Source organism: Neovison vison, chromosome 2 (genome assembly GCF_020171115.1).
Source record: "Neovison vison isolate M4711 chromosome 2, ASM_NN_V1, whole genome shotgun sequence".
NCBI classification, from domain to species: Eukaryota; Metazoa; Chordata; class Mammalia; order Carnivora; family Mustelidae; genus Neogale; species Neogale vison.
The window spans coordinates 46,048,443-46,075,879 of NC_058092.1; the positions used below are offsets into that span (position 1 = coordinate 46,048,443).

Below are 27,437 nucleotides of genomic sequence, written 5' to 3' on the forward strand. Positions count from 1 at the left end.
TACAAATGTAGTGATCAGAAGGGGCAAATGCACATGAGTGTTTATAGCAGCAATGTCCACAATAGCCAAAATATGGAAAGAACCTAGATGTCCATCAACAGATGAATGGATAAAGAAGATGTGGTATGTATATTCAATAGAATACTATGCAGCCATCAAAAGAAATGAAATCTTGCCATTTGCAACAATGTGGATGGAACTAGAGGGTATTATGCTGAGCGAAATAAGTCAATTGGAGAAAGACAATTATCATATGATGTCCCTGATATGAGGAATTTGAGAGGCAGAGTGGGGGATCGTGGGGGGTAGGGAAGGAAAAAATCAAACAAGATGAGATAGGGAGGGAGACAAACCATAAGAGACTCTTAATCTCACAAAACAAATTGAGGGTTGCTGGGGGGAGGGGTGTGGAGAGGGAGGCTGGGGGATGGACACTGGGGCGGGTATGTGCTATGGTGAGTGTTGTGAAGTGTGTAAGACTGATGATTCACAGACCTGCACCCCTGGGATAAAGAATACATTATATGTTAATAAAAATAATTTTTCAAAAATAAAAAAAAATCTACAAATAAATAAGACCATCAGCCCAATAGGAAAATAGGAAAAAAGTGTCAACAGGCCTACAGAAGGAAAGATATGAATGGTGAATAAACATATTAAAAGGGGCTCAACACTAAGTAATTTATGCCTACTAAATTGATGAAAATTAAGAATTTCCTCTGTGGTAAGTATTGGTGAGAAGGTGGATCAATATTCCCCTTAGAAATGGTTAGGAAGGTTGTAAATTGGTATAACAACCTGGAAAATCAGGTTGGTCTTTTTCTTATAAATTTGCCTGCTCTACATAATTTGCATTTCCCTTCCCTTAAGTATCTCCTAGACAAATTCTTGGACATAGTCATAGAAGACATTAGTAAGAATATTTATAGCAATAGTGTTTATAAGTGCAAAAAATTCAGAACCCTATATGAATAAAAAATGTGCACAGGGGATCTTTATTTTTAGTCATCTAGTTCAGATAGAAAGCACAGATAACAAATAGCTAGAGAGAGGTTATTGAGTTTCAGGACAGTTTCTTGATATGTTATAGTTATTTCATATTTGAGACCAGAGGTTCTGTCAGACAGTGCTTGCTATCCTCCAGGCTGCCTGGTACATAAAAGGCTGTTAAATAATGGTGTGTTACACTGAAATGAGTTCCAAGCCTCTAGATTTGAAGATATGAAACAGATTGAAAAGCTCCAGTAACTTCTGAATCACCTACTAATGTTAGGTGATTCAGACTACTACTAACTGTCTACTTTATATCACGGGCTGACTTTTCATCCAGTCTCTACATCTCTGAAAAGGTGGCCCTCTGTCCATATTTAACAAAGCATTGGAAAATGTGTTGCATATCAGTAGGGATGACCAATGAGGTAAAATGACTTACCTTGACTCTTTTTCACTTATGTCCACATTATCATAGATAATAGCTTCCTGAGACCTAAGTTCTGGGTTCAAGACAGGACCAAAATAGTGATTAGGTGTGGTTTATACAATCCCTCACTTTACAAATTATCCACAAAACCCAGTTATTCAGGTGTATCTCCACAACTGTTTTATCAAAATCAGAATGCAGATAGGCTGGAAGGATCAAAGAACAAAAACAATCTCCATTTGAGAAGAATTTAAATGAGAGGTTAAAAAACAGTAGCATACCCTAATGTCTCAAACACAGACATATATTTATATCAATTTAATTTCCTGCAGATTTTCAGAAAATATGCGTTGCTGAAAGGATCATTTTCAGAGTAGGTTCCCATCATCCTGGAGCTGGACAAAGATATTCTACTTCTAGAATAGTAAGAGGGCTTTTCCTAATTCCTGGGAAAAAGACAGTTTAAGTAGAATATTCATGTAGATTTTTCTTCCATTATTTTTCTTTCAAACCATAGGCAACTGCGCTTCTATAATAATCTTGCATAAAATTGAATTTTAGTGCATAATCACAATTAGACATTTTCAGTTTAGGATATTCACATTCCTGGGGCTCGACAGAGAATTACATAATTTTTTTAAACAGGTGGGGGTGGGGCAGAGGGTGAGGGAGAGAGAGAATCTTTTTTTTTTTTTTTTTGAGAGAGAGAATCTTAAGCAGGTTCCATGGCCAATTGTGGAGCCCAACACAAGGCTCCATCTCACAACCCTGAGATCATGATCTGAGCTGAAATCAAGAGTCAGACATTTAACTAAGCTATCCAGTGCCCCAGAATCCATAATGTTTATTTAAGTGATTCACCACTTGAGTCTGAGAACTTCTTGTATAATTATTCATAATACATATTTGATTATTCATAAATTTGGGTGGCAGTACAATGCATACCTGTTCTTTTTTTTAAATTAAAACATAATGTATCATTAGCCCCAGGGGTACAGGTCTGTAAATTGCCAGGTTTATACTCTTCACAGCACTCACCATAGCACATACCTTCCCCAATGTCCATAAGCCCACCATCCTCTCCCTACCCCCCACCCCGGCAACACTTGTTTGTTTTGTGAGATTAAGAGTCCCTTATGGTTTGTCTCCCTCCTGATCCCATCTTGTTTCATTTATTCTTTTCCTACTCCCCAACCCCCCACAATGCCTTTCAACTTCCTCATATCAGGGAGATCATATGATAATTGTCTTTCTCTGATTCACTTATTTTGCTAAGCATAATACCCTCTAGTTCCATCCATGTTGTGGCAAACGGCAAGATTTCATTTCTTTTGATGGCTGCATAGTATTCCATTGTATATATATACCATATCTTCTTTATCCATTCATCTATTGATGGACATCTAAGTTCATTCCATAGTTAGGCTATTGTGGACATTAATGAATATCGTTCTAAGTTGGCTTTTTAGATTTTTATTTGGACCAAGGGAATTTTGGGAGACCTGTGATTTTACCAGGTTTATTTATATAACCTTCATTGGTTTAGTACAGCCAACTCATATTTCTCAAATATAATATACATTTGAATTGCCTAATCAGAGAGAACTCAAAGTACCATCATGGCTAGAGCTCAAAAACAAAAACCGAGAAACAACTCAGCCCTCTTTTATTGACAGATTCAACTTACTGAACATGTATTGAGATCATACTGTATATCAGGCAATATGCTAATTTGTGCACTACTGTTTTCATATTGAAGCAAAGAATATTCCAATGACCCATTCTTGATGCAATTAGTATGTGTACTGCAATGTGATCCTGCCCAGCTTATTATGTCTTAATTAGGGTGATTTGGCTGTCAATTCCTTCAAGAGGATATGTGGTATACTGTAAAATGCACAAACTTTGTAATCAGAGAGATTTGAGTACAAATCTCAGATCACTAAAGTATGGATGTGGGTCTAAGCCTCCCTGAAAAGATTATACCTATTTTTCTGGGATTTTAAGAGGCCTGGTATACAGTAGTTATTTAAGAAACGTTACTCGTTACTCATCTTCCTCAAAGTAAGGAATAAAGTTGTGTAAAACATCTCTGATTTTTATGTATCAATTTTTCATTAAATGTAGAATGAAGGAAGAATGACTCCTTCTCTCTCCTTGCCCCTGAATATGCTAATGCTGCGTAGTTTTGTACCAGCAATTAGTGAACGTCACTTACCTAAATCAGGCAGCGAAATTGAAAATGCACTGTAGATTGACAAAAGACACAAAAGGGTTACAGAAAAAAACCAGGTTCAGAGAGATTAGTTGATCCATCTCAAATAACCTATTGATGACTAGGTTTCTTGATGCAGGTGTGTCTAGGCAAAGCTGTGAAGCAAAACTTCCCTACAGCTTTGTTCTGATTAACCTTCCCCTCGATTCCAAACCACCATTTAAAAATGAGCTTATGTATCCCATAAAGGACCACCCATTATCAGCTCCCCTTTCCTAATTAGACAACCTCAGGCTCCGCCTTTGTCCATCCACAAGATCCTGTTTCTGCCTTCTAACCTCTCCACATGCCCACCAAATACAGTCATGCCTCATTTTATTGTACTTGGTTGTACCGCACTTCATACATCAACTGTGGTTTGTATAAATGGAAGGGTTATGACAACTCTACATCAAGCAAATCTATCAGCACTATTTTTCCAACTGCATTTTCTTACTTTGTGTCTCTGTTATGTTTTGTTAATACTTACAATATTTCAAACATTTTCACTTTTATTATATTTGTTATGGTGATCTGTGATCAGTGATTATGACTCACTAGATTACTTTTTAATTAAGTTATATACATTTTTTAGACATTGTTCTCACTTAATAGACCACACTATAGTGTAAATACAACTTTTCTATGAATTGGGAAATCAAAAATTCTGATTCAGTTGATTGTAACATCTGCTTTGCTATAGTGGTCTAGAACCCAACCCACGATATCTTGAGGTGCATCTGGATATCCCCTGTAGGATAAATATGGTGAAAGAGAACTACCCTCTGCAGACACAGGACCCTGCCTTTGTATATGGTTAAGTCAAAAGAATATCTTGAGAACAGAGTTCCAAGCCAGGGAGATATGGAAGATAGCAGATTGCTAAGTGGGAGAGGACATTTGGCCCAAGTAGACTAGTTACACAGTAACTAGTCTCACAGGAGCTGAAAGGAAGTATGGTATGGTAGAAAAAAATTCATGTATTTTAAGCAATTAATTTAAGTTCAGCCTTACAGGTATTAAGGGGACAATGACCATGGTCCATGCCCATGTGTTGTGTACACAAAATGATCAGACCAAGCTTCTACCCTGAAGTAGCTTAGTGTTTAATGTGGGAGACCTAAACTAAAGTAAATTAGTACAACACTGTGATAGGAACACAATACAGGACTGTCCAAAGAAACAGCACTTTTAGGAAAAACCAGCTAACATTTGTGCAAGCCTTGGCTTCTTCATTTCTAAAGTGCATATCAGCTCTATCTCATGGGGTGAATATTAATATTAGAGCTGGGTGGGGTGTACCTAAGTGGATGTGCCTGGCCAAGGAGCTGAGGGTGTTCACTGGTCCTGATGTCAGTAACTGTATGACCAGACTGGGTGCTGTCAGAATAGAGGAGAAGCAGCACCTGGTCCCTGGAGTTAGACAACTGAATCCAACTCTCAGCTCTGCCACTTACCCACTTACCTTGTGCAAGTCACATAACTTTTCTTTTTCTTTTTATTTTTTTTAAAAGATTTTATTTATTATTTATTGGACAGACAGAGATCACAAGTAGGCAGAGAGGCAAGCGGAGAGAGAGGAGGAAGCAGGCTCCCTGCTGAGCAGAGAGCCCTATGCGGGGCTCGATCCCAGGACCCTGGGATCATGACCTGAGCCGAAGGCAGAGGCTTTAACCCACTGAGCCACCCAGGCGCCCCGTCACATAACTTTTCAAAGCCTTAATTTTTCATCTGTGAAATGCAGAGAAGAGTTTCTATCTCATGAGGTCATTGTGAAGATTGGACAGAAAACCCATGTGAAGCACTTCACCATCCTTGTCCTCAAGGCCTAGTTAGCACATATCCTTGGCTTCTCCACTCAAGGGCTCCTCGATCAACGGAGACTGTCTTAACACTGATTCAGTTGGGCCAGGGTGGTTGTAGCGCCTATTTAAACCTAGAAATTCAGGCTACAAAAAATCTAGAATATTTCCTTCCTTTAGGTCATTTGTTCATTCAATAGTCATTTATTGAGTACCTATCATGTCCCAGGCATGGTTCTTCATGTTGGAGATCTAGCAATGGACCAAACAGTCCATATCCCTGCCCTCATGGATTCCGGTAGGGTGAAGCAGACAAAACAAGGAAATTTACGTTGGGTCATGTGAGGAGATAAATACAGTTGAAAAAAGTAGAGCAAGATAAGGGGCAGGGGAGCTGCAGTTGAAAGTTGGTTTGCCATTTTTCAGAAGATGGTCAGGGAAGGCTTTACTGGTAAGGTGACTTGAGCAGAATCCTGAAGGGAGTAGGGGAGTGAGCCACATGGTTATCTGAGTAAGAGTGTTCTGGGAAAGGGAAGAGCAAATGCAGAGACCTTAAGGCAGAGGTGTGCTTGGTCTTTAAAAGAAAAGCAAGGAAGTCAGCACATCTGGAGGAGAGGGAGTGAGATCAGCTTTAACAACTAACTCCCATATAAAATTTGTAGTATAGCTACGTCTGGTGGCATTTAATTCTTGACTTATTTATACCTAAATCAAGCCATTTAATGACTATCCTAATAGGCAGTGTGTATGTCTGAGACAAAGAGAGGGTGGAGAGCCTTACTCTTTTTTTGTTTTGTTTTTGGTTTTGGTTTTTGGTTTTGGAAGAACCTTACTCTTTTTAAATGTCACATTCCCATGGTTACAACTTCCCTCTGAAGGCAAAGTAATCAACAGGAGTTGGTGTTCAAAAGAGGAGCCCTCAATCAAAAGGCTCAACAGAAGATAATGAAATTTCTTTCCTCCCTTGTTATAGCTATATGTTATTAAATGAAATAATTAAGGCCGAGAGGCAGATTTTGCTAAAATTTATGGGAAAAAATATGAAGAGACCTTCCTAAAGATGAAACATCTTTTTTTTGCAGGTGGTAACTTGCTTTTATAGAGGTGTGCAGGCACAGATACTTGGTTTTTTAGGAAGTTTCCAGAGAAGCTTGTGTACTGGGTTGGACTACATAATGTGGATTTCTCTTGTTATCCTGAGGCTCTCTGACTCTAAGAAAAAGGGTTTTTCAGAGTATTAATAGATGTTATAAGACATGCTCTAGATGTTAGGGAGATACACAGGAGAAACAGGAGATCCAGGTTTGGGTAGGGAGGTTCAGGGAAGGTGTCCTGGAAGGGATACTATTTGGCCATATTTTCAGGGAAGACTACAACTTTCAAGTCTAATCAAAGGAGGTTGGGGGAGGGCAGGTGCATTTAAGACCAAAGGAATGTCCTGGTGGAAGGCAAGAGGCATGCAATATGATGGCAGAGTTAGATCTGTGGGGCATTTATAGGGCATGGTAGAGCATGGAAATCTGAGTGAGAGATAAAACTGCACAGGTAAGAAGGGAGCTGCCGTAAAGTATTTACTTGCCATGGGAAGGTACTGGATATTTGTCCTAAGGTTGTAAGGATTCACTGAATAGTTCTAAGAAAAAGGAAATCAGATTTGCATTTAAAAATATTAGCATTCTCACCTAGATCAATTTTTTAAAGATTTATTTATTTATTTCAGAGAGAGTGTGAGTGGGTGTGGGCAGAGGGAGAGAGAATCCCTTTGGGGGACTCCATGCAAACTCCATGGCAAGTGTAGAACCCAATGTGGGCCTTGATCCCATGACCCCAAGATCATGACCTGAGCTGATACCAAGAGCTGGACACTTAACTGACTACACCATCTAGGTGCCCCTCACTTGGATCAAATTTCTAAGGGACCACAGACATCATAATTTTTTGTCAGAAGCATCTAACTTGTTAGGCCCAGAGAATGCCTTTGTGCATAGTTCTTATTGACCACTGCAGCTCTATTTCCATGGTCAGGACTATGATTTATGAACCTCATATTCTTTTGGTTCTCTTGGTGGATCTAGATCCAGCAGACAGTTGGACTTAAAATCATGTAACTTTGAGGTTTTATAATTGACAAGAACTTCAGGGTAGAGTAACAGTCCCATGCCAGTATACCTGATGACACTGGGGAAATTATTTTATCATCCCCTTCCTCATAAAACAGATCCATTTCTACATATTAGAGAAGTACCTCTGAGTCTCCCTTGTATGCAAGAGGAAATGTGGGCTGGATCATGATTTGCCCCCGACTGCACGATGAAAAATGGCAGAGCTGAAACTAGAATCCAGAATTCAGGCTTCCCATCTCTACTGCTAGTAAATCTGTAACCTTCTCCAATGTTGGTAATTAGCTAGGGAGATCTGGGAGGGTCCTAAGACCTTGAGATACATGAACCACTTATCTGGAAAGTTCATCTCCCCTCTATACACACTGCCTCACTCCAGAGAGGCAAATTAGAATACAAAGTGCAGACAACAAAAACCACTGGAACTTGTGGGCTAAGAAGGCATAAAAGGATACAATTAATAATAGTTAGTGCTCCAGGAATATAAGCCAAAAGGTGATAGAAAAAATTTACTGTCTAGACGTTGCTTAAGACTTTCCTTCTATTCTTGCTTACAACCACTTATTATCAATTTTTTTTTTTTTTTCCAAAAGGGATGTGGTCACTCTCTCATTAGTATGGTTCAGTCACAAATTGGAAAACAGGAGGCAGGTGTTAACTAGGGCCTTTGGTTTTAGTTTCAGATATCCTCTGCTCTGTTTCTGAGAATAGAATATAAAACTACCAGGTTAGCACAGCTAGGCCTCCCCTGGGGGGGAAAAAAGTAAGAAAGACTTTTTACCTTACGTTTTCTTTCAACTTGTTTTTCTTCATTTTAAATCTATCCTTTTCCTTCTTGAAGAATTTCCGCAGTCTTTTCAGTGCTTCTTTTCCATCTAAACTAAGAGGAATCAGAGGATATAAATAACATGGCATTTCAGAGAGTCCTGGAGATGGAAGAGGCTCATCCCAGAACACACCTCCACTCCAGGAAGAGACAGGAACATCCATGCTCTTCTTCTTTGTTTAGATACCAATATGAAATAACACATACCAGCCAGCTTTGAAGGGAATTATACTTCAGTACAAACTTTCATCTACCCCAAATGGTCTCTATTTTGAGGATACAAAGCAAGGTCTTCCTTTTAGGGAAGATGAGTTAGGGAAGCATAGTTTATAAACTATACTGGAAATATGTTTTGAAATTCCTAGCTCCTGAAATCTATGTCATTGACCTTTAATTTATTGAATGATGTCACAACAATGGTGGTATATTTACTGCCCAGTTAAGGATTAAAATTCTTCCAGATATGCTCTCAGGTTTTTTAGGGGATAGGGAGAGGGAATGATACACCCACAGCATCCCACGCAGTATGGATTCCTACTCTTTCCTTTAACCCTCATCCTTCTTGCTTTCAACCATTGCTATCTCATTTCCACAAAGTGCCCCACTAACTAAAACTGATGAATAATGCCCATTTGAACAAGTATTACTGATAACATGGAATTCCTAGATATTAAATTAAGCCCAAATCCTAGAGACAGTCTTATTAACTTGCAAAGACACAAGTTAAGTCATAACCATTGATTTCTTCCTGGAACTGCTATGATAGAACTGAAGAAAGTTTTATTGATATTTACTTCTCCTTTCTCACTTATGTCCTAACACAATATGAAAGCCCTATACTTTGAGAGGTGGACATTTTCTCAAAAGAGGAAACAATATAATTAAAAATTATGGCATATGATTGTATACAATCACAAGTCTCTTATTCATCACAATATAGTATTAGAATATCTTATCTTTCCTCTTGATGCAAATCCTCCCTAAGGATGATAGGGTCAAAGGAAGGGGGTTGTTTCTTGAACTCTGGTTTTCTTACACTAACAGGGAACTACCATTAGCTACAAAGCTGAGAAAGACAGAAACTCACTCTATTTTTGGGTAGTTGCTCTTTGTTTTATAGACCTCTTCATACATTTCTTCATTATTTTCTTCTGAAATTAAAAAAATGATTTTCATTTATTATAATGACAATAGCTCAGATTCATATTTCATAAGAAATTACTGCATACCTACCAGGTGCTAGGTATGATGTCAAGCACATGTTTTTTTTTAATAAGCATATGGTAAGAAATAATTAAACCTCTATAAAAGTATGTACAAGATAAAAATTCATATTGGCTTCCACCTGATTCCAAGTCTGATCTGTTGTAGTAAAAGAAAGTGGGTTTACTAACAGATTTTATCCTTCTACCCTCGTCCTTTGCATATTTCATATAGAACATTCAGAGTCTATTAAACATCACACGCTGTGTTGAAGGTTGGGGCAATAATGAAGAAAAAGAAGGCATCTTGAATAACCTGTCCCCTAGCCTAACGCATGAGCTTAAAGCATATAGATACACTTTGAGGCTACCCGGCAATGGAGGATTTTCAAGTTTACAATGTGACTCACACATAGTGAGCTGAGGAGAGTCCCTTAGCTTCTCCATGCCTTAGTTCCTTTCTAAACTGGCGTACTGGATTTCATGATCTCTGAGGTGGTTTTACCCTCTAAAATTCTGACATTCTGAGGAAGACAAAAGCAACCAGAGCGGCATTTGATTATCCCTCCTTTACTATTTCTTTATCCATTCACATTCAGTAGGTAGTTTTGATGTGTCTCAGATGTGCCTGGCATTATGCTAAGGGCTAGGAAAAGTAGCAAGCATGAAGAAAGTAACAATCCAGGAGGGAAGATAGTTATTAATGGAAGAATTGCATACACACAAAATTATAACTGTAAAGTGCTTAAAGGGAGGGCCTAGGTACTAGGAGACTGATGAGACTGTATACCAAGGGCAGTGTTCTCTGGGGCAATAACGAAGGAGCTGGGATTAGAGGAAATATTAAGAGTCACATGGGCAAAGGGGCCCAGGGGAGGGAAGAAGGAGGAATGCACAAGAACACCCTGTGGTGGAGCTTGGCAAGTCAGAGAAGCTAAAAGGAAGAAGGCAAGAATGGATCTCGAGGGTGAAGATTGAGTATGGTGTGAAGAGTCCTCAATGGCAAGTAGAGGCAAACCACTCAAGGCTCTAGACCATGCAAAAGTTGATCTTAAAAGTATTGGGAAATCATGATTCTGTGTTAAGTAAGCAATGTTCCTGGAATTTAAGAGAGAAAACAGATGAACATATGGGAAGGGGAAAATAAACCCAAAGGAGAGAGGGAAACAACCCATAAGTGACTCTTCATGATAGAGAACAAATTGAGGGTTGATGAAGGGAAGTGGGTATGGGATGGGCTAGAAGGGTGATGGGGACTAAGGAGGGTATTTATTATGATGAGCACTGGGTGTTGGATGTAAGTGACGAACCACTGAATCATACCCCTGAAATCAATATTGCATGGTATATTAGCTAACAAAATTTAAATAAAAAAAAAATAAGCATTCCTATCATCAGACCTGCACTGTGAAGCAGTCAGGAAGGAGGACATTTCACAGTGAAGTTGATTTATTGCCACAAGAGCCCCATTATTAGCATCTTCACCTTCATGATTCTAAGTGCATTTGTTAACACACACCTTGGACCACTTCTCCTACCCAGCTTATCATCACCCTGCCCAACTGGCATTATTGAAAGTACATAGAGATAAGAGACACCTTACACTAATCAGCCGCAGAAGTACTCAGCAATTCCTATTGACAGTTCCAAATGTCTTCTTATACTTACCATTATCAGAAGCAAATGAGTTAGAAAGGTCTGATTGTGGTCTGCAAGGAGAAAGAATGCAAAGACCATTAACCTGTTGTGTCGTACCTTCAGTCTCTCCACAGTCCTCTCCAGTCTCACCACACTTACCCCGCTCTCCCGGGGTACTCAACGTCATCATATGTCTCCTCTGAGTTGGAGTGAGGCTTACAGGCCCCCCCACCTGGCATTTCTGTAGTGACTCCCAAGGCCTCCACATACCCACCTGTTAAAAAAAACAGAGACAGTCCCGAAAGAGTAGCTCATCCACGGCTACCATAAATGCATTTCCATATGCCATGGCGGTGGAGGAGAGAATAGGAAAAGCAGATTTCATACGTTGAAACTGGGTTATAATCTCGGTATGTACGCTTCTTTGGCACACCGCTTCACCTTGCAGAGACTCAGGTATGGTTCTCTGAAGTTGGGACAATAATACCACCAACTCTTATAGGACTGTGGCAAGGATGAATATGTATTTATGAAGAGTGCTATCCTAGTGACCAGTAAATTTTTAAAAATTATTTGTATTAACATATAATGTATTACTTGCCCCAGAAGTACAGGTCTGTGAATCATCAGGCTTACACATTTCATAGCACTCACCATAGACATATCCTTCCCAATGTCCATAACCCAGCCACCCTACCCCTACCCTGCTGACCAGTAAATTTTTTGGATGGCTCTTCTCTAATCTATGACCTCAGATAGTGAGATCCTCCAGGGTACAGCCCTGGAATTTCTACCTTTTTCTACAGATTTATTTATTTATTTGAGAGAGACATAGCACACACGCATGCATGGGGGGAGGAGCAGAGGAAGAAGAGGGAGAAAGGATCTCAAGCAGATTCCCCACTGAAGGCAGAGTCCAATGACGTAGGGCTCTTTCCCACGACACTGAGATCATAACTTGAGTCAAAACCGAGAGTCAGATGTTCAACTGACAGAACCACCCAGGCGCCTCTTCTCTCTCTTTAAATCTAGATGAACTCATCCAGTTTTGTGGCATTTTTTTCTTCAAATTTCTTAGAGGAGTTGATTGAACATGTTAACATTTCTTATTTCTTAGTGAGGGAATCAGCCAGAAGATGGTGTGCCAGGTTGAAAAATGTACAGGGATTGTTGGCCCAAGTAGCTAGTTGCAGGTGCTGGTTTATTTTACAGAGCTGTAAACTTGTCATAACCATAAAACTGCCACACTTTTATCAACTGGCATGGGTTAATATTTTGAATATTGACTCAGAACCGTTTTTGAACTATTAATCAGGAAGAAGAAGGGATACATCTGAGAAAGAAGCAATAGGCAAATTGCCTTGTGTCAATTAAATGAACCAAGCAACAAGGTTCTACCCCCTCATCAGAAGTCAGTTAACAGGCAGACCCTGAACCATCTCAAGCATGTCACCTCCTTATTATCCCATAAAGTGCTCCTTTTCCTTAAGGAGTTACCAGTAAATTTCACCAGTAAATTTCTCCAGCACAAAGCAGAGATGCTAAACACCCAGGTGCTTAATTCCTAGTTCAAGACATTTTTTTTTCTTTCTTAATCCTTCCTTTTGGCTGTAGCATATGTAAAAGTTTATGGCATCTTTTTAAAAACACAGACAACTCCCAAATTTACATCTCTAACTTAGACATCTTTCACGAATTCTAGATACTCCATCCGCCTTCACACCACTCCCATTTGGTTGTCTAAACACATTATGCTCCAAACCAAACTGACAGTTTCTCTCTGCAAATCTGCTTTTCCTGAAGTCAATTCCATCTCAATAAAAAGTGGCAACCCATCCTTTCAGTTGTTCGGGTCCCAAACACAGAGACATCTTTGAGTCCCTTCTCTAATTCCAAATGCTATCCTGAATCCAAACGCATCTCAAGTCTACCACGTATGTTCCTCCAGGCTCCTATCATCTCTTGCATGTTACCGCAACGAGCTCCTAACGGGTCCCTGATTTATCCCTCCGCATTTCTTCTTTCATGACTTCAGCCAGGATGATTCTTTAAATACAATCGGATCATTCTGTTCTTGTGCTCAAAACCTCTCATTCATTCTTAAAAATCTGTCAGAGGAAATGCCAGAGTTCTTGGTATGGTCTACAGGAGCCCCTACGCTATTTGGCCCGCCCCTTGTCATGTCTCTGACCTCATCTCCTACTATACCCTGCGCCAGCTGCACAGCCTTCCTGCTCTCCTGCCCCCACATCAGGGAGGTTCCTGCCTCAGGTATCTGCATGTCTTCTCCCCTCTCCCCAGAACATTCTTACCCTAGACACACTTGGCTCTCATCTACTTGACATCTTTGGAGTCACCTGTGAACAACTTTAAAATTGCAACTGCTACTGCCTCCACTTGCTTGATTCTTTTTCCTCATGTTATATTTTCCCATAACATTTACTATCATGCCATTCTACAGAGTGGGTATTTCATTATTTACATATTTACCATCTGTCTCCTCTGATCAGATGCAACCTTCATAAGCATAGGTATGTTGGTCAGTTTTGTTTACCGTTATAACCCCAGCACCTAGAACAGGGCCAGGCACATAAAAGGCACTCCCATATTTTTTTTAATACTGGATGATTTGAATGCGTACATCTTCTAACTAGAGTGTTTTGTGTATTGAGTTAATAATGTTAATTTTTACACCTGCTATCTCATTACATACTTTTTGTATGTTCTATTTCCCCCCCTCATCTTCCTCTTTCTTGTTTTCTGTTTGTTTGGAAGGAATAGGTGCTATCTTTTAATAGTTATCCTAGTATTTTTTATTTTATTTATTTATTTATTTATTTATTTATTTATTTGACAGAGATCACAAGTAGGCAGAGAGGGAGGCAGAGAGAGAGGAAGGGAAGCAGGCTTCCTGCCAAGCAAAGAGCCCGATATCCTAGTGTGTTTTAAATTTTAGTGGTAACATACAGGAAAAAGCACAAATCTTAAGGGTCCAGCTCAGTGGATTTTCCCAAATCTAACATATTCATCTAAAAACCTAACACTGCTAGTTCTCCCGAGCCCTTCCCATGCTGTTCTAGTCATTGTTCCCTCCCACAGCGGGAGCCACCATCGTACCGCCTATTACCAGAGGTCAGTTCTGCTTGTTTCTGAACTTCATGTTAATAGAATCATTCAGAACGTTCTCTTGGTGTTGCCTACTTCTCTTCAATACTATGTGACATTCCTCCGTGTTGTTGCGTATGGCTGTAATTTGTTCGTTCCCGTCATGATTCCATTGTGTGAACATGCTGCATTTATCCTTTCTACTTTAGATGGACACGTGGATGGTTTCCAGTTTGAGGTTATTATAAAAAGTTCTGCGGTGAACATCTTGTATATGTCTTGGTAAATTGAAGTATGCATTTCTATTGGGTATAAGAATAGGCATGGGGTTGCTAGTCATAGGATATGCATATGCTGGGCTTTAATAGATACTGCCAGACAGTTTTCCAAAGTGATTACCCCAGTTACAGTCCCAGCCATGTAGGAGAGTTCTAGTTCTTCCATAACTTCTCTAAGACTTGATATTTTTAGTGGATTTTATTTTAGCCGTTTGGGTGGGCGGGGAGTGATATCACATTGTAGGTTTCATTTGCATTTCCCGGAGACTTAATGAAGGTGAACAGCTCCTCCATTATGTATTTGCCTTTTGAGTATCTTCTTGAGTGAAGTACCTCTTCTTTTCCCGATGTCTCTCAATTTCTTTTTCTGATTTCTACTTTATATTTTCTGGATACAGTGATGTTTATAGAAGATTTATATATTCCATATTGGAGTCCTTTGTCAAATATATGTATAAATCAAGTAACTTCTCCCACTCTGTGCCTTGCTTTTCACCCTGGTATCTTTTGATGAATATATTCTAGCTACTCTTCTAAAGCTTGCATAAATTACTATTGTTACTCACAATTAAAGACCTTAGAATGCTTTGAGTCACCTTCCCAAAGTATGTGCTATTAATGCTCAATATTTTTTCCCCTCTCCATAGTTTGATGTTGTCTTATTCAGTTGACACTTCTGCTATTCTTTCTTGTATCCAAAATTCTCCATCTGGGATCATCTTCTTTCTCCTGAACTGAACACTTTAGAATCTCCATCAGAAGGTTTTATTTTGTGATTAAAATATCTTTTTATTTGTTTGAAAATACCATATTTTTTCTTCCATTCCTGACATGCATTTTTACTAGTTATACAAATCTGGGTAGACATTCAATATCTTTCAACAGCACTGTTGTATTCAAGTTACACACTCTTGTTTTTGAGAACTCAGCAATCAGCCTGCTTGTTTCTTTCTGGGTGACTGGCCTTTTCCTTTGTCTGCTTTTGAGATATTTTAAGATATTTTCTTATTCTTCAAAATCCTTCCGTTTCCTTAAGATATAACTAGGTGTGGAGTTCTTTTATTTATGCTGCTTGAGAACTTAAGGGCTTCTGGATATACAAATTGATATTTTTCAACAATTCTAAAAAATTATCAGGCATTATCTTTTTTCCTCCTTTCCACTCTTTCTAGGATCCTTTCATAGAACTCTGATTTGATGTTATTTTAAGTCTTCTCCTTTTTATCCTGGAGGACCCTTATCCTCTCTTTCATTCTTTCCTATAGTTTCCTCTGTGGAATATATTTTGAATAATTTCTCTAGATTTATCTTCTCATTCCTTAATTTCTTCTCCTGTATCTAATCTGATATATAATTAATTCATTTCTATATCAATTTATCAAATTATTTATCTTTTTCAAATCTGTTTATTCCCTGTTCATATTTTTTAGTTTTTAAAATGTATTAAATATCATACTTTGTGTTTAATAATTCTAATATCTGTACTATCTTGCCGGTTGGATCCTACAGTCTGTTGTTCCACTGGTTTTCAGTCACTGTGACTTGTTTGCTTGTGTGTTTAGTAATTTCTGTCTATGATCTGTTAATTTTTAGAAGTATATATTGTGGAATTATTTAAACCTGGGATAGAAGTTTGTTCCATCAAAGAGGATTTAGTTTGTTTCTACCAGTTGTCTGGGAGAGCTACCAAGCTGATATCACGTTAGATTACATTGGTCTTCTTTTGGACCACACACATAGTGGTGGGGATTTGAACTGTTGATGGATATGAGGATCAGCTTATGGTAATCATTCCTTTTTCTTCGCCCAGCACCAAGTTTCCTTTGATTACAAGGGTTTATGTTGTGTTAATTGTTTTCAACGAAAAGAAGTGATACTTTTATTTCATTCATTTTTCCAAGAGGTCTATTTGCATAGAAGGAGTATAGAAAGACACTCTATTGTATTTTTTCTTCTCAAAACTTTCTGATTTTATGCCCACTGTCCTTGACTAGACATTTTGTGCTACTCAAACAAGTACTGCAAAGAACTATTGATGGACTCAGCAACTCCCTTTGTGCTTTAGCAGCATGTACAGATTACTCAGAATAATCCTCTTTGGACTATTTTCTTCATGGTATAATCTTCAAATCTATAGTGACTCCTCACAGACAGTACACAATTGCATGAAAATAGCCTTCAGCCCCATATTCAAGGCTCTCCTGTAACTCTTTAGTTCACTTCAGCTGGTCTTACTTCTGTCCCCCCCACCCCGCCCCGTATTCCAGATTAAGTCTACCTACTTCTCAATTTAAGGCATGGTTTTTTATTTTATGCCACCTTTATGCTTTCTCATGTGTCATTAGTATCAAAATGTGTTTTCCTCCCTTTTCCATTTATTTTTGAAAAAATTTATGTTGTGTTCAGAACGCTTGAATCTTTTTATAACAAATTTATAAGTACATAATATGGTATTTTTTACTATAGGCACAGTCTTATTCATTCTGTGTAGACATAATCCTGTGAGGTCCTGACTTCATACAGGAGTTCCCAATTATAAACTCACTTGGGGCAGGCCCTGGGATATAGCTCCTGTCCTCTGCACATCACACAGTCAAAACAGGAGCTCAAGAGATTCAGATCTCAGTAAAAACCCCGAGGGCAAGAGTACCTCTAGCACTCACCTTCCAGGGTTCCTGGTTCCTGCGAGTAGATGGATGCTTTCTTTTTACATCTGTTCTATGATACTTTAAAACATTTTCCAAAAATCTATTCTTTACTTTTCTTAGTCAAGAGAATAATTCATGTTGTCAAATCTACCATAGTTTCACTGAAGCTGGATTTATTCTTTTACTCCTTTCTTTAACAAAGTTTTGTTGGGGGATCTCCAGTGTGCCAGACACTGTGCCAGGTTGCAGAAATACAGAAAAAAAATACCAAATGGTGAATACTGTTTTTCTGAAAATAAATAAATTGGAAAAAAAAAATACCAAATGGTCTCTGATCACATGGTGCCCACCATGTACCATGGGAGACAAACACGTACCCCATGTATTATAATATAAGGTATGCTATACTTTTTTTAGAGAAGGAAATAAATGAAGAGAACTAACAGTGATCACATGAAATATACAGTTTACAAACATTGACAAATAGCCCTGGAAAATAATATCAACCCCATTTGTACATGAAACCCTGTAAGTTTCCTAAGATGATGGGCTTAGTATATAGGGGGCCTGGGTCCCAGAAATGCTTAACTGTAAAGCCTAATATGGAGATGCGGTCACTTGGTTGCTGTTTCAGTGCCACAGAAACAGAAAGAGTGAGGAATTGTGGTCCCTAGGGATCAGGGAAGAGGAGGATGGATGGAGGTAAGGGGCACCTCAGAAGAAGTGACTTCTGAGATAGAACTTAAAGGATGCCTAGGACATCAGCAGGTAGAGAATTCCAGACAGAGATCAGGTGAAATTACAGGGACATTTAAACACTTAAAACAGGATATGCAGAATACAGCAGAGTATACAGGGAAGGACCTGTGAGGCAAGGATGTGGCCAATTAGCCCAGAGGCACATTTTTTTTTTTTAAGATTTTTCTTTATTTGACAGATCAGAAGTAGTCAGAGAGGCAGGCAGAGAGAGAGAGGAGGAAGCAGGCTCCCTGCTGAGCAGACAGCCTGATACGGGACTCGATCCCAGGACCCTGAGATCATGACCTGAGTCGAAGGCAGCGGCTTAACCCACTGAGCCACCCAGGCGCCCCACCAGAGGCATATTTTAAGGGACCTGGAGTTCATCTTATGATCACTGCATATTTATTCTTCTTATAACTGATTAGTAACATATGAAATGTCAGTGGTCTGCCATGGTTTATTGGGCTGGAGTTGGTATCTGTTTTCTTTGTGTAACCAATACCTATTTCTCTCTGGTCTTCTACTTCTAAATCCAGTGCTCTTTCCATGACTGCACAGCTGCCTCATGAGGGTAAGTTTCCTGGCACATAATAAATGTTCAATAAATATTTATAAAAGAAAGTAACATCTTAGACACCCACAACTTGTAAATCATGTGATGACGGTGAACAGAACCAGAAAGAAAGGCAACTCACAGTGGCCTACGGAGTGCCTGGCCAGCTTCGGGTCTTGGAGGCAGGCCTTTGTCTGGGTGGCATCGCTCACAGGGCCCTGCTTCCTGGGCAGCATGCTCCTGCGGCCTCCGAGGACTTTCATCACCTGCTTTCTTCCCAGCATCCCTCCACGCGTGGCCCCCTAAATACATGCAATAGGGAGAGTGCTATAGGGCTCTGACTTACCTGCTCCGTTTCCCACTTACTTGTGCTTTTCTTCCGTCATTCATGCTTCACGGATAGCAAGGACTTATTGTGGTACTGAATGCAGTCCCCCTAGACAAAGTTTCACAAGGATGCACACCAAGTCACCTCTGAATGGCCACCAAATGCCCAGGGGAGGCAGCCCCACAGGAGGCCGCAGCATGTAACAGAGAAGGTTCTTCAAATATCTTATCTCACCTCATCTCCAGGAACCCCCCCACACACACACTGGGAAAATATCACTAGACCACATGATAAAGAGTTTTGAAAGGTTAAATAACAGGTCTCCAAATCCTCTGGTTTCCTAGCCAGTGGTCTACTAAGACAGAACTTGAGCCCTGTGCTCTTGACCACCAAGGGGTGCTGTGTTCCATTCACCTGATATTTCTTCTGGCCCCCTGCCATTCTGTTCTTCTGTACTTCATTTCCCACTCCCTCCCTGCAGTGTTGGTCAGACATGAATGCTGAGTTCCGGAGATAGAGAGACACCATGGGCACGGTGGCCTACACACTGATCACGGAGACAAGACACACAAACATTAAGGTACCACGTGGCAAGGGCCATTTGCAGCTGTGTTGTTCTCTGAGACAGAAACAGAGGAGGGGAGGTCAGTTCTCTCAGCTGGGAGACAGGGTGGAGGAAGACTTCCAAAGCAGATCTTATTAAAGAGTACTTTAAAATGAAAGGAAGAGATGGACCAAGGGGATAAAGGGACAAATCAGCAGGAGCAAACGCATGGGTATCTGGAGAAGTTAGGATCCTCAGACGGGTGTACAGAAGCAGATGCTGAGGGAAGACTGGAAGGGACAGGTTGAAAAGACGAGATGAGAAAGATATGACAGAATGAGGCTGAGTAATGCAGGGTCTTGTGTGCAAGGTTCAATGGGGGCCTCACTGAGCCCCAGGCAGCAATCTGAGCAGATGTGCATTTCAGAAAGCTCTGGATGGATTTCCAAGAATAGACACCGGAAACCAAGGAGAATTACAGCCTTTCTGGTTATTTATCAGATGGCGATAGGAGAGGAGATTATTGTCCTTCCGATGGCAAGTAGACAGGAGTATTGACTATGACAATACATCTGAAAGCAGTCGGAAGAAGCCAAAGTACTTAACAGTTATAAAGTATGGGATTTCCTGAGCTCTTGGTGTGGTCTGGACAAACTAAAAGGAGGGGTATTTTTTCAAGTCACACAGCCAAGAATGAATTTTTAAATGGGGAAAAATGACAAAGTAATAAGTCAGAGTTTCACATAAATGCAGTGACTGCCTTCCTTCACTGTGGCCCCTAATAAGGCTGTGTGTGGGTTCCCCTTGTCCTGTCCTTGGGAATGCTTCTTAGGGTCAGTTTGAATTTGTATCTACTGATGTTCCATTTACACCTGACCCCAAACAGCACTGCCCAGCTATGCCACACACTACTTTTACCTAACATAATTCAAATCACCTACAACAATTTCCAAAACTCAAATCCACATCAAAAAGCAGGAATATGTCCCTTTGGTGGCAGCCTGAACCCATACCTGGCTCTTGTCAAATGGCCAGCACTGATAAAGAACATATCCCTGCTTTTTACTCTTTCATGGTTAATGTCCATAACCGTGACTTCCCCTTTGTCTTTCTCATGGTCCTGATAACCCCTTTCTGATCTCTGGCCCCATCACCCACTTATGGCCTTGTCTGCTCTCTGGCCTCAGGATGCAATGGCGCTTCCCTAACTCTGGTCTCCTTCTTTCACAATTAGTGACTTACTTCTTCCTTGAACTATGCTGCTTTGTGATACTCTATAAACACACAGTCTTGGCCCTGAATCCTGTGGGCCTACCCACCAGTTCAGGCCCACAAACACCACCAAGCTGCTTGATTTTCCCAAGCCCTGAAGCTGGGACTGGAGCAATCTGATATTCTACAATAGGCACAACTCAGACAGGTTTTCAGAATGTTGTGAACATTACTAGCAGCACTGGTGATATCGATAATTTAAGCCTCTGACCACTCTAGTTGTTTTGAGGGGGACAATGTCAATTGGATAAGAGTATACACATGCATCTAGTATTTACTAATAAGTAATAATTAAGAATACCTTACATTTTTATGGAATCTCATGGTCTACAAAACACTTTCACATACATTATCTTATCCACATAAACCAGACAGAATCAGGGTGGGACTGGGGATGGTAATTGAGTAGGGATGATTTGTTCTTCTATTACAGATGAAATGATTGAGCTCAGAGGTAAGTTGTTCTTCTAAGTAGGGCCCTCAAGCACACACCTTAAGGAGGCCCTCTTTCTGGGGCTGTTCAATTGCAGGGTATAACACCCAAATGAGTGTCTATGTTTTTTTTTTTTTTTTCAAGATTTTATTTATTTATTTGACAGAGAGAGATCACAGCAGACAGAGAGGCAGGCAGAGAGAGAGAGAGAGGGAAGCAGACTCCCCGCTGAGGAGAGAGCCCGATGCGGGACTCGATCCCAGGACCCTGAGATCATGAGCCGAAGGCAGCGGCTTAACCCACTGAGCCACCTAGGTGCCCCGAGTGTCTATGTTTTGTCCTCTGGATGCCTTGCTGAACTCATACTAGACCCAGCCCCACCCCTAAGGCCTGCTTCATGGCTAATAAGTGGACACCTGAAGCTAGAGCTCAGTGTTACTGTCAAGTTCATTTCTTTGAGAAAGCACCCAACACCCCAGGGTCTTCTGATGCTGTCTGTAGAGAGCTGCTGTCTCAGGCTGTAAAAAGTCACTCCATGAACTACTCCCATGACACCCCTGGACTTTTACTGTTTGGCCCTGAACCCTAGAACACTGATACCTTGAAAAGATGACTTGAAGGTAAATCTTTTTCTGGTTTTTGAGGTTCCAATTCACATGGCTCTTTTTCCTTCTCCTTTTTATCTTCATCTTCATCTTCATATTTAGGGCTTAGATGTGAAGAGATAACAAGGGAAAAGTGAGGTTTAGAGTGTTTAGATCATAGTGTACTATCCAATCCTAAAAGAAAGGAATGGAAAAAGTGAAATGTAAACAGCTGAGTAGTTCCTCTTCTCTCCCTACCTTCTTCTAAGATGAGGATCAGGTCACCCATTAGATCATTTCACTGAGTTTCTACCCGCTCCAATCAATGCCAGAAGGAATCCCTGCTTAAAATCTCCTAGCAACTCCCCATTGCCTGTAGGCTAAAATATAAACCCATCGTGATGTGGTTGCAATCTTTCTTTCCAACCCCCTTTACTCCTTCCCTCAACTTTTGCTCTAGACTCACATTCCCCAAACCAACCATCCTGGTTCGAGCAACTCTCCCTTTTTAGTTGCCATTTCCCTTGACAGACATGCCTTCTGCATCTTGCTGGAGAACATCAAACCCTTCTCAATTTGTCTGAATCATCTTACTTCTGACAATCCTTTCCTGATTCTCCCAGTCATACCTTCTTATCTGCTGCCCCAACACTTTGTCCTTCTATTTGTATTATAAAACACTGTTTATGGATCAGCCTCCAGTTCTTCCAATTGCCTTGTAAACGAACAATCAAGTTACAAAGCGGCAGAGCTCCGCTATTTCTGTATGTATTCCTAGCACCAATGCTGTGTGATCTAGAGTAGCAACAGCATGGGGCCTGGCACAGGGTGGTACTCAGACAGTCTTCTCTAAGGAAATGAAGGACCACCACGCACCACTATATAGATGACAGCTGCATTGGACAGAGTATGAGAGAGAGGCAAGGTGGACAGTGTCAGGAGAAACCTGAGGTCCGAGGAGAGAATGAATGCGGAGGAGTCATCAACTCCCAGATAAGGACTTCTGTTCTGGCACAGTGAACTAGACTTACAACCACATTCATACGGAAGGCAGAAAAAGAGGAGCCCTCAAAGAAACTCAGAAGAGGAGGTCAACAAGAGAGGAAAAGCACCAGAGACAGTACTGTTATGAAAGACAATGGAAAGAATTGTCAGGAGTTTCATTCATTCACGTAATTACTGAGCACCGTGCCCACCAGTAAGGCTATCTGCCAGTTCCATGATGATCAGGGGCGGTGAGGGAGGGCTGGCTTCTTTTTTTTTTTTTTTTTAAAGATTTTATTTATTTAACAGAGGGAGAGAGATCAAAAGCAGGCAGAGCAGAGAGCCCGATGCGGGACTCCATCACAGGACTCTGAGATCATGACCCTGGCCAAAGGCAGAGACTTAACCCACTGCACCACCCAGACACCCCAGGAGGGCTGGCTTCTAATCCCCACTATATATCCCTCTTTCTGCAAGTCCATGATTAACCTTCCTAAAAAAAAAAAAAATCATATTTTCTCATTCATAAATGAAAGGTCACAATGCCAATGTCCATGGTTGCCAGGAGAATGAAATGTGAGAAAAATGTTGAAAGCTCAGCATTGTTCAGAGCACATAATGGACCTGCAACAATTGTTGGGATCCTTGTCTTCATGGAAGCATTTGCTGTGTTAGAATTACCCAGTTCTTATTCTCCATTGCACATTGTTGGTATTTCTCCTAAAACATAAATCCTTGTTGATGTACATGCCCTCGGTAATCCATCTTATCTTGTCAGGTCTTGCCCAGTAACTTATAACTGGATCTCTATAAGTAATTATCAAATTAAATTCAATATGGTGACTTCTAGGAATACTATGAGGCGATGGAGTACATTATCTCTGCTTTGAAACTCTTTGTGGCTCCCCCCTGACCTAGAATATAAAGTCTAAATCTGTGCTCTCCACCTGCGGCCACTGTCCATGTATGGATATCGTGCATTTGAAATGTATCCAGTCTAGACTGAGCTATAAGTATAACATATATTTGGATCTTGAAGAATTAGAGAAAAAAGACTATAAAACACCTCAGTAATAGTTATTTTATTGATTACATGTCAAAATGACAATATTTTGGATGCACTGGGATTAATAAAACACATAATTAATTTCACCTATTTCTTTTCACATTTTAAAATTTAATTTAATGTTATGTTAGTCACCATACAGTGTGTCATTAGTTTTTGATGTAGTGTTCCACGATTCACTGTTTGCATATAACCCCCAGTGCTCCATGCAATCCATGCCCTCCTTAATACCCACCACCAGGTTCACCCATCCTCCACCTTCTTCCCCTCCAAAACCCTCAATTTGTTTCTTGGAGTCCACAGCCTCTCATGGTTCTTCTCCCTCTTTGATTCCCCCTCATTTTTCTCTTCCTTCTCCTAATGCCCTGCATGCTTTTCCTTGTGTTCCACAAATAAGTGAAACCATATGATAACTGACTTTCTTTGCTTGACTTATTTCATTTAGCATAATCTCCTCCAGTCCTGTCCAAGTTGATGCAAAAACTGGGTTTCCTTTTTACTTTTTAACATTTGGCTACTAGAAAAATTTTAAATGACATCTGTGCTTTGCCTTACAGTTCCATTGGATGGGGCTGGTCTAATTGTAAATTAGGGGGTGCAGGCCCTCCTGGACCCAGCTCTGCATACTCCCCGTGGCTTTGTTCCTTCTGCTTCCACACTGCACTTCATGCTCATGCATGATCCCTGTTTGGGGAGTCCTTGACCGACTTCATGTCTTTGCTCAAACTTTTCCTTATGCCTGGAACAATCATTACGACAACTCCTATAGGTCTTTAAAAGATTGAATTCAGTTGTCAACTCTTCAAGAAAGTATGCCCGGAGCCTCATCTCTGTGTTCCTACAACTACTTAGCAATGATTATATTGTAACTTCCTACTAAGATGATCATTTCCCTCCGCTCCAAATAGCCCCTTTCCCCCATCCATTCTAGCCTCCGTGCCCATCTGGAACCAAGGGCAGAGAATATACTCCATTCATTTTTGTATCTCAGAACCTAGCAGCATCTGAGAGAGTAAAATCTCAATAAACACTGAATTAACCATGTGACATGTACCTCTCAAGCGCCCAGCACCACGCTAGATGCTAGAGGGCAGATACAGGGCGGGGTGGGGGGCATGAATCGAGGCAGACCAGAACTCAAGGACAAACATGAAACATGGTTTCCCTCATGATCCACTGCTTAAGTGTTTAACCTCAGCCAGGGAATTCTGATACTTGCTTCTCTAGACTTCACCAACCATGCTTCCTCTAATGCATTAAAAGTAACTCCAGGGGAAGAATGATAGACACAGACTCTGAAGAGGGGGGTCAGAGCACAGCCTTGCCAAGGCCCTGTTTTGGACCCAGAAGTATGAGAAGTGTCAGGAACACTAAGAACGAGAAACACGGGCCCTGCTCATAAGGAGCACACATACAAGAAGCAGGGAAGGGAAGGAGAGTCAGGATAAACTGGCATGTTAGCAAACAAATGACATGCAGTGAGGTTAGTGCAAACTTGTGTACCTTGGTGGAGGTAGGTGAGAGGGTCTGGCTACTTTTCTTTGAAGGAGGGGAATTAGGAAGGCTTCTCACAGGTGGGAAAGTTTGATGCTCATTAAATATTTACTGGTTCATTGAGTTGGAATGAATTAATGAATTAAGGCAGCAAAGGCACAGAGATTTAAAACAGCATGGTGCATTTTGGAAACTAAGTTCTTTGGCAGTCACATGATGGTTATATACCTATTTGACTGTGTGATTCCCACAGGCCAAGAGCCCCTGAGGGTAGCAGCCAGGTTGCCATCACTGCTGCTCCCCCAGTGGTTAGCAAGTGACTGGCCCATGCTGGAGACTCAGTAAGTGTTTACCAATGAGGGTGGTGTGGCCTAGAACAAGGCAGGAGGGAAAGGCCAGGCAGGACCCTTGAGTACCTTCTCTGTACCAGGCACCTTACTAGGCACTGGGGAAGCTGAACCAGCTCAGTGTCTGCAAGCATAGCTGACCCATCTAAGAAAACTGGTTCAGTCAACAGAGGTTGGGCTAACGCTTTTCCATTTGAAGATAAAACTCACCTAAGTTCTTGATGGAGACCATTCTTCCAAGGCTGAAAGTAAAGAGGGAAATGGTCATTTTCATAAATCAATTCAAACCATGCCTTTAATGTGTGATTACAGGTCATTAGAGACTTGACCAGAAGACCAGGCAGGTGAAGTCTCAGGATGGAGCAAAGGTAGGCATGGACAACAGAAACTTCCAGAAACCCTGGCCGGTGGAACTGAAGGTCAGTGGAAAAGGAAAAGCAGCATGCCGGAGGGAATGTATAATCTAACTTAGAAGTATAAATTGTTTTCTGCATGCTTTTCCAGGAACGTGTTTGCAGAATAAAGCTTTCCATCATTTGGGGAAATACATACTTGGGCTATCAGAGCAATGTTTCAGTGGACAGAATCAGTAACACAAATGTGTAAGTCATGCTGGGAATTCTCTCTGGCTGGTCACACACCCCCTGATCCCAAATTTACTCCCAGATGATCTAGATTTGGCTCTGTTAAGATTATGTCCCAGTGACCACAACGTAACTCTTTGATTCAGTCATCACATAGATCTGATTCATTATTTTGAATCTAGACAACAACATTGAAGAAAACAGAAAATAGCTAAGCCTTGAACATGCTGTGACCAAGACCAGCCTAAAAGCTCATTTGCCCTCCTTTGAGGAGGGCCCCGCAGGCCTTCACTCAGGGACGACTGGTTCTTATCTCCCGTATAATTCTAAAAACATGGATGGTAGAGTGACAGGTCAGATGGACCCCTGCTACATTACTGACAGGTTGCTGAACCTCTCTGAGCCTCCAGTCCGCACCTGTAAGAGGCAAGTTGTGATACTAGCTCACTGGGGAACATGGAGGATGAAGTGCCCCACCTTTGCATGAGTGCCTGACATGCAACAAGGTCTTGGTACAGAATTATCCATGTGAAAGACTCCCTGCTCAACACAAAGATATTGATAGAGAAATCGAAACTGTCAGAGAACAGGAAACAATGACAGCAGACAGACTTGGTTTGGTGGAAAGACAGCTAACTCTGAACACCTGAGAAAGGCCTAACATCATCTTTGTTTTTCTTTTTTTTAAGATTTAGCACAAGTAGGCAGAGAGGCAGGAAGAGGGAGAGGGAGAAGCAGGCTCCCACTGAGCAGAGAGCTCGATGTGGGGCTCGATCCCAGGACCCTGAGATCATGACCTGAGCGGAAGGCAGACACTTAACCGAATGAATCCCCCAGGCACCCTAAGGGACTAGAGCATCTTATAAAGAAGAGCATGAACTGTAGCCATTCAATCCCTTATGTTACAGAGGATTCCATGTCATGAAGACAGGGTAAGATCAGATTCCACCTGCCGAGACAAGAACACGGAGATGAATGCAATACATGTCTGAAAGTTAAGATTTAAAATTTAAAAATATATTTTTAAATTTTAAAGGAGTCTACTGGAGATTCTCTCTCTTTTTCTCCCTCTGTCCTTCCCCCCCACCATCTCTCTCTCTCTCAATAAATAAATGTTTTTAAAACATGTTAAAAATACTTTTATGTTTTTTTTTTCTTTTGAATGGGATAAACTCTAGTTATTTACAGAGTTTACTTGTACAGAAAAGTTTATT

The 27,437-nt window shown here is 40.7% G+C and overlaps 1 protein-coding gene across 1 annotated transcript in view; it reads right to left on the reverse strand.

The window, feature by feature from the left end:
* Positions 1–27,437, reverse strand: part of FYB2 (FYN binding protein 2) — a 124,269-nt gene that overhangs the window by 17,830 nt on the left and 79,002 nt on the right. The window contains exons 7-15 of the mRNA XM_044238328.1: positions 25,850–25,881; positions 21,765–21,873; positions 18,730–18,889; positions 11,422–11,536; positions 11,293–11,333; positions 9,510–9,573; positions 8,378–8,476; positions 3,639–3,667; positions 1,433–1,493 (exon numbers count right to left, since the gene is read on the reverse strand). Of these exons, the coding sequence (XP_044094263.1) occupies positions 1,433–1,493; positions 3,639–3,667; positions 8,378–8,476; positions 9,510–9,573; positions 11,293–11,333; positions 11,422–11,536; positions 18,730–18,889; positions 21,765–21,873; positions 25,850–25,881 (710 nt within the window). The remainder of the gene's footprint in view (positions 1–1,432; positions 1,494–3,638; positions 3,668–8,377; positions 8,477–9,509; positions 9,574–11,292; positions 11,334–11,421; positions 11,537–18,729; positions 18,890–21,764; positions 21,874–25,849; positions 25,882–27,437) is intronic.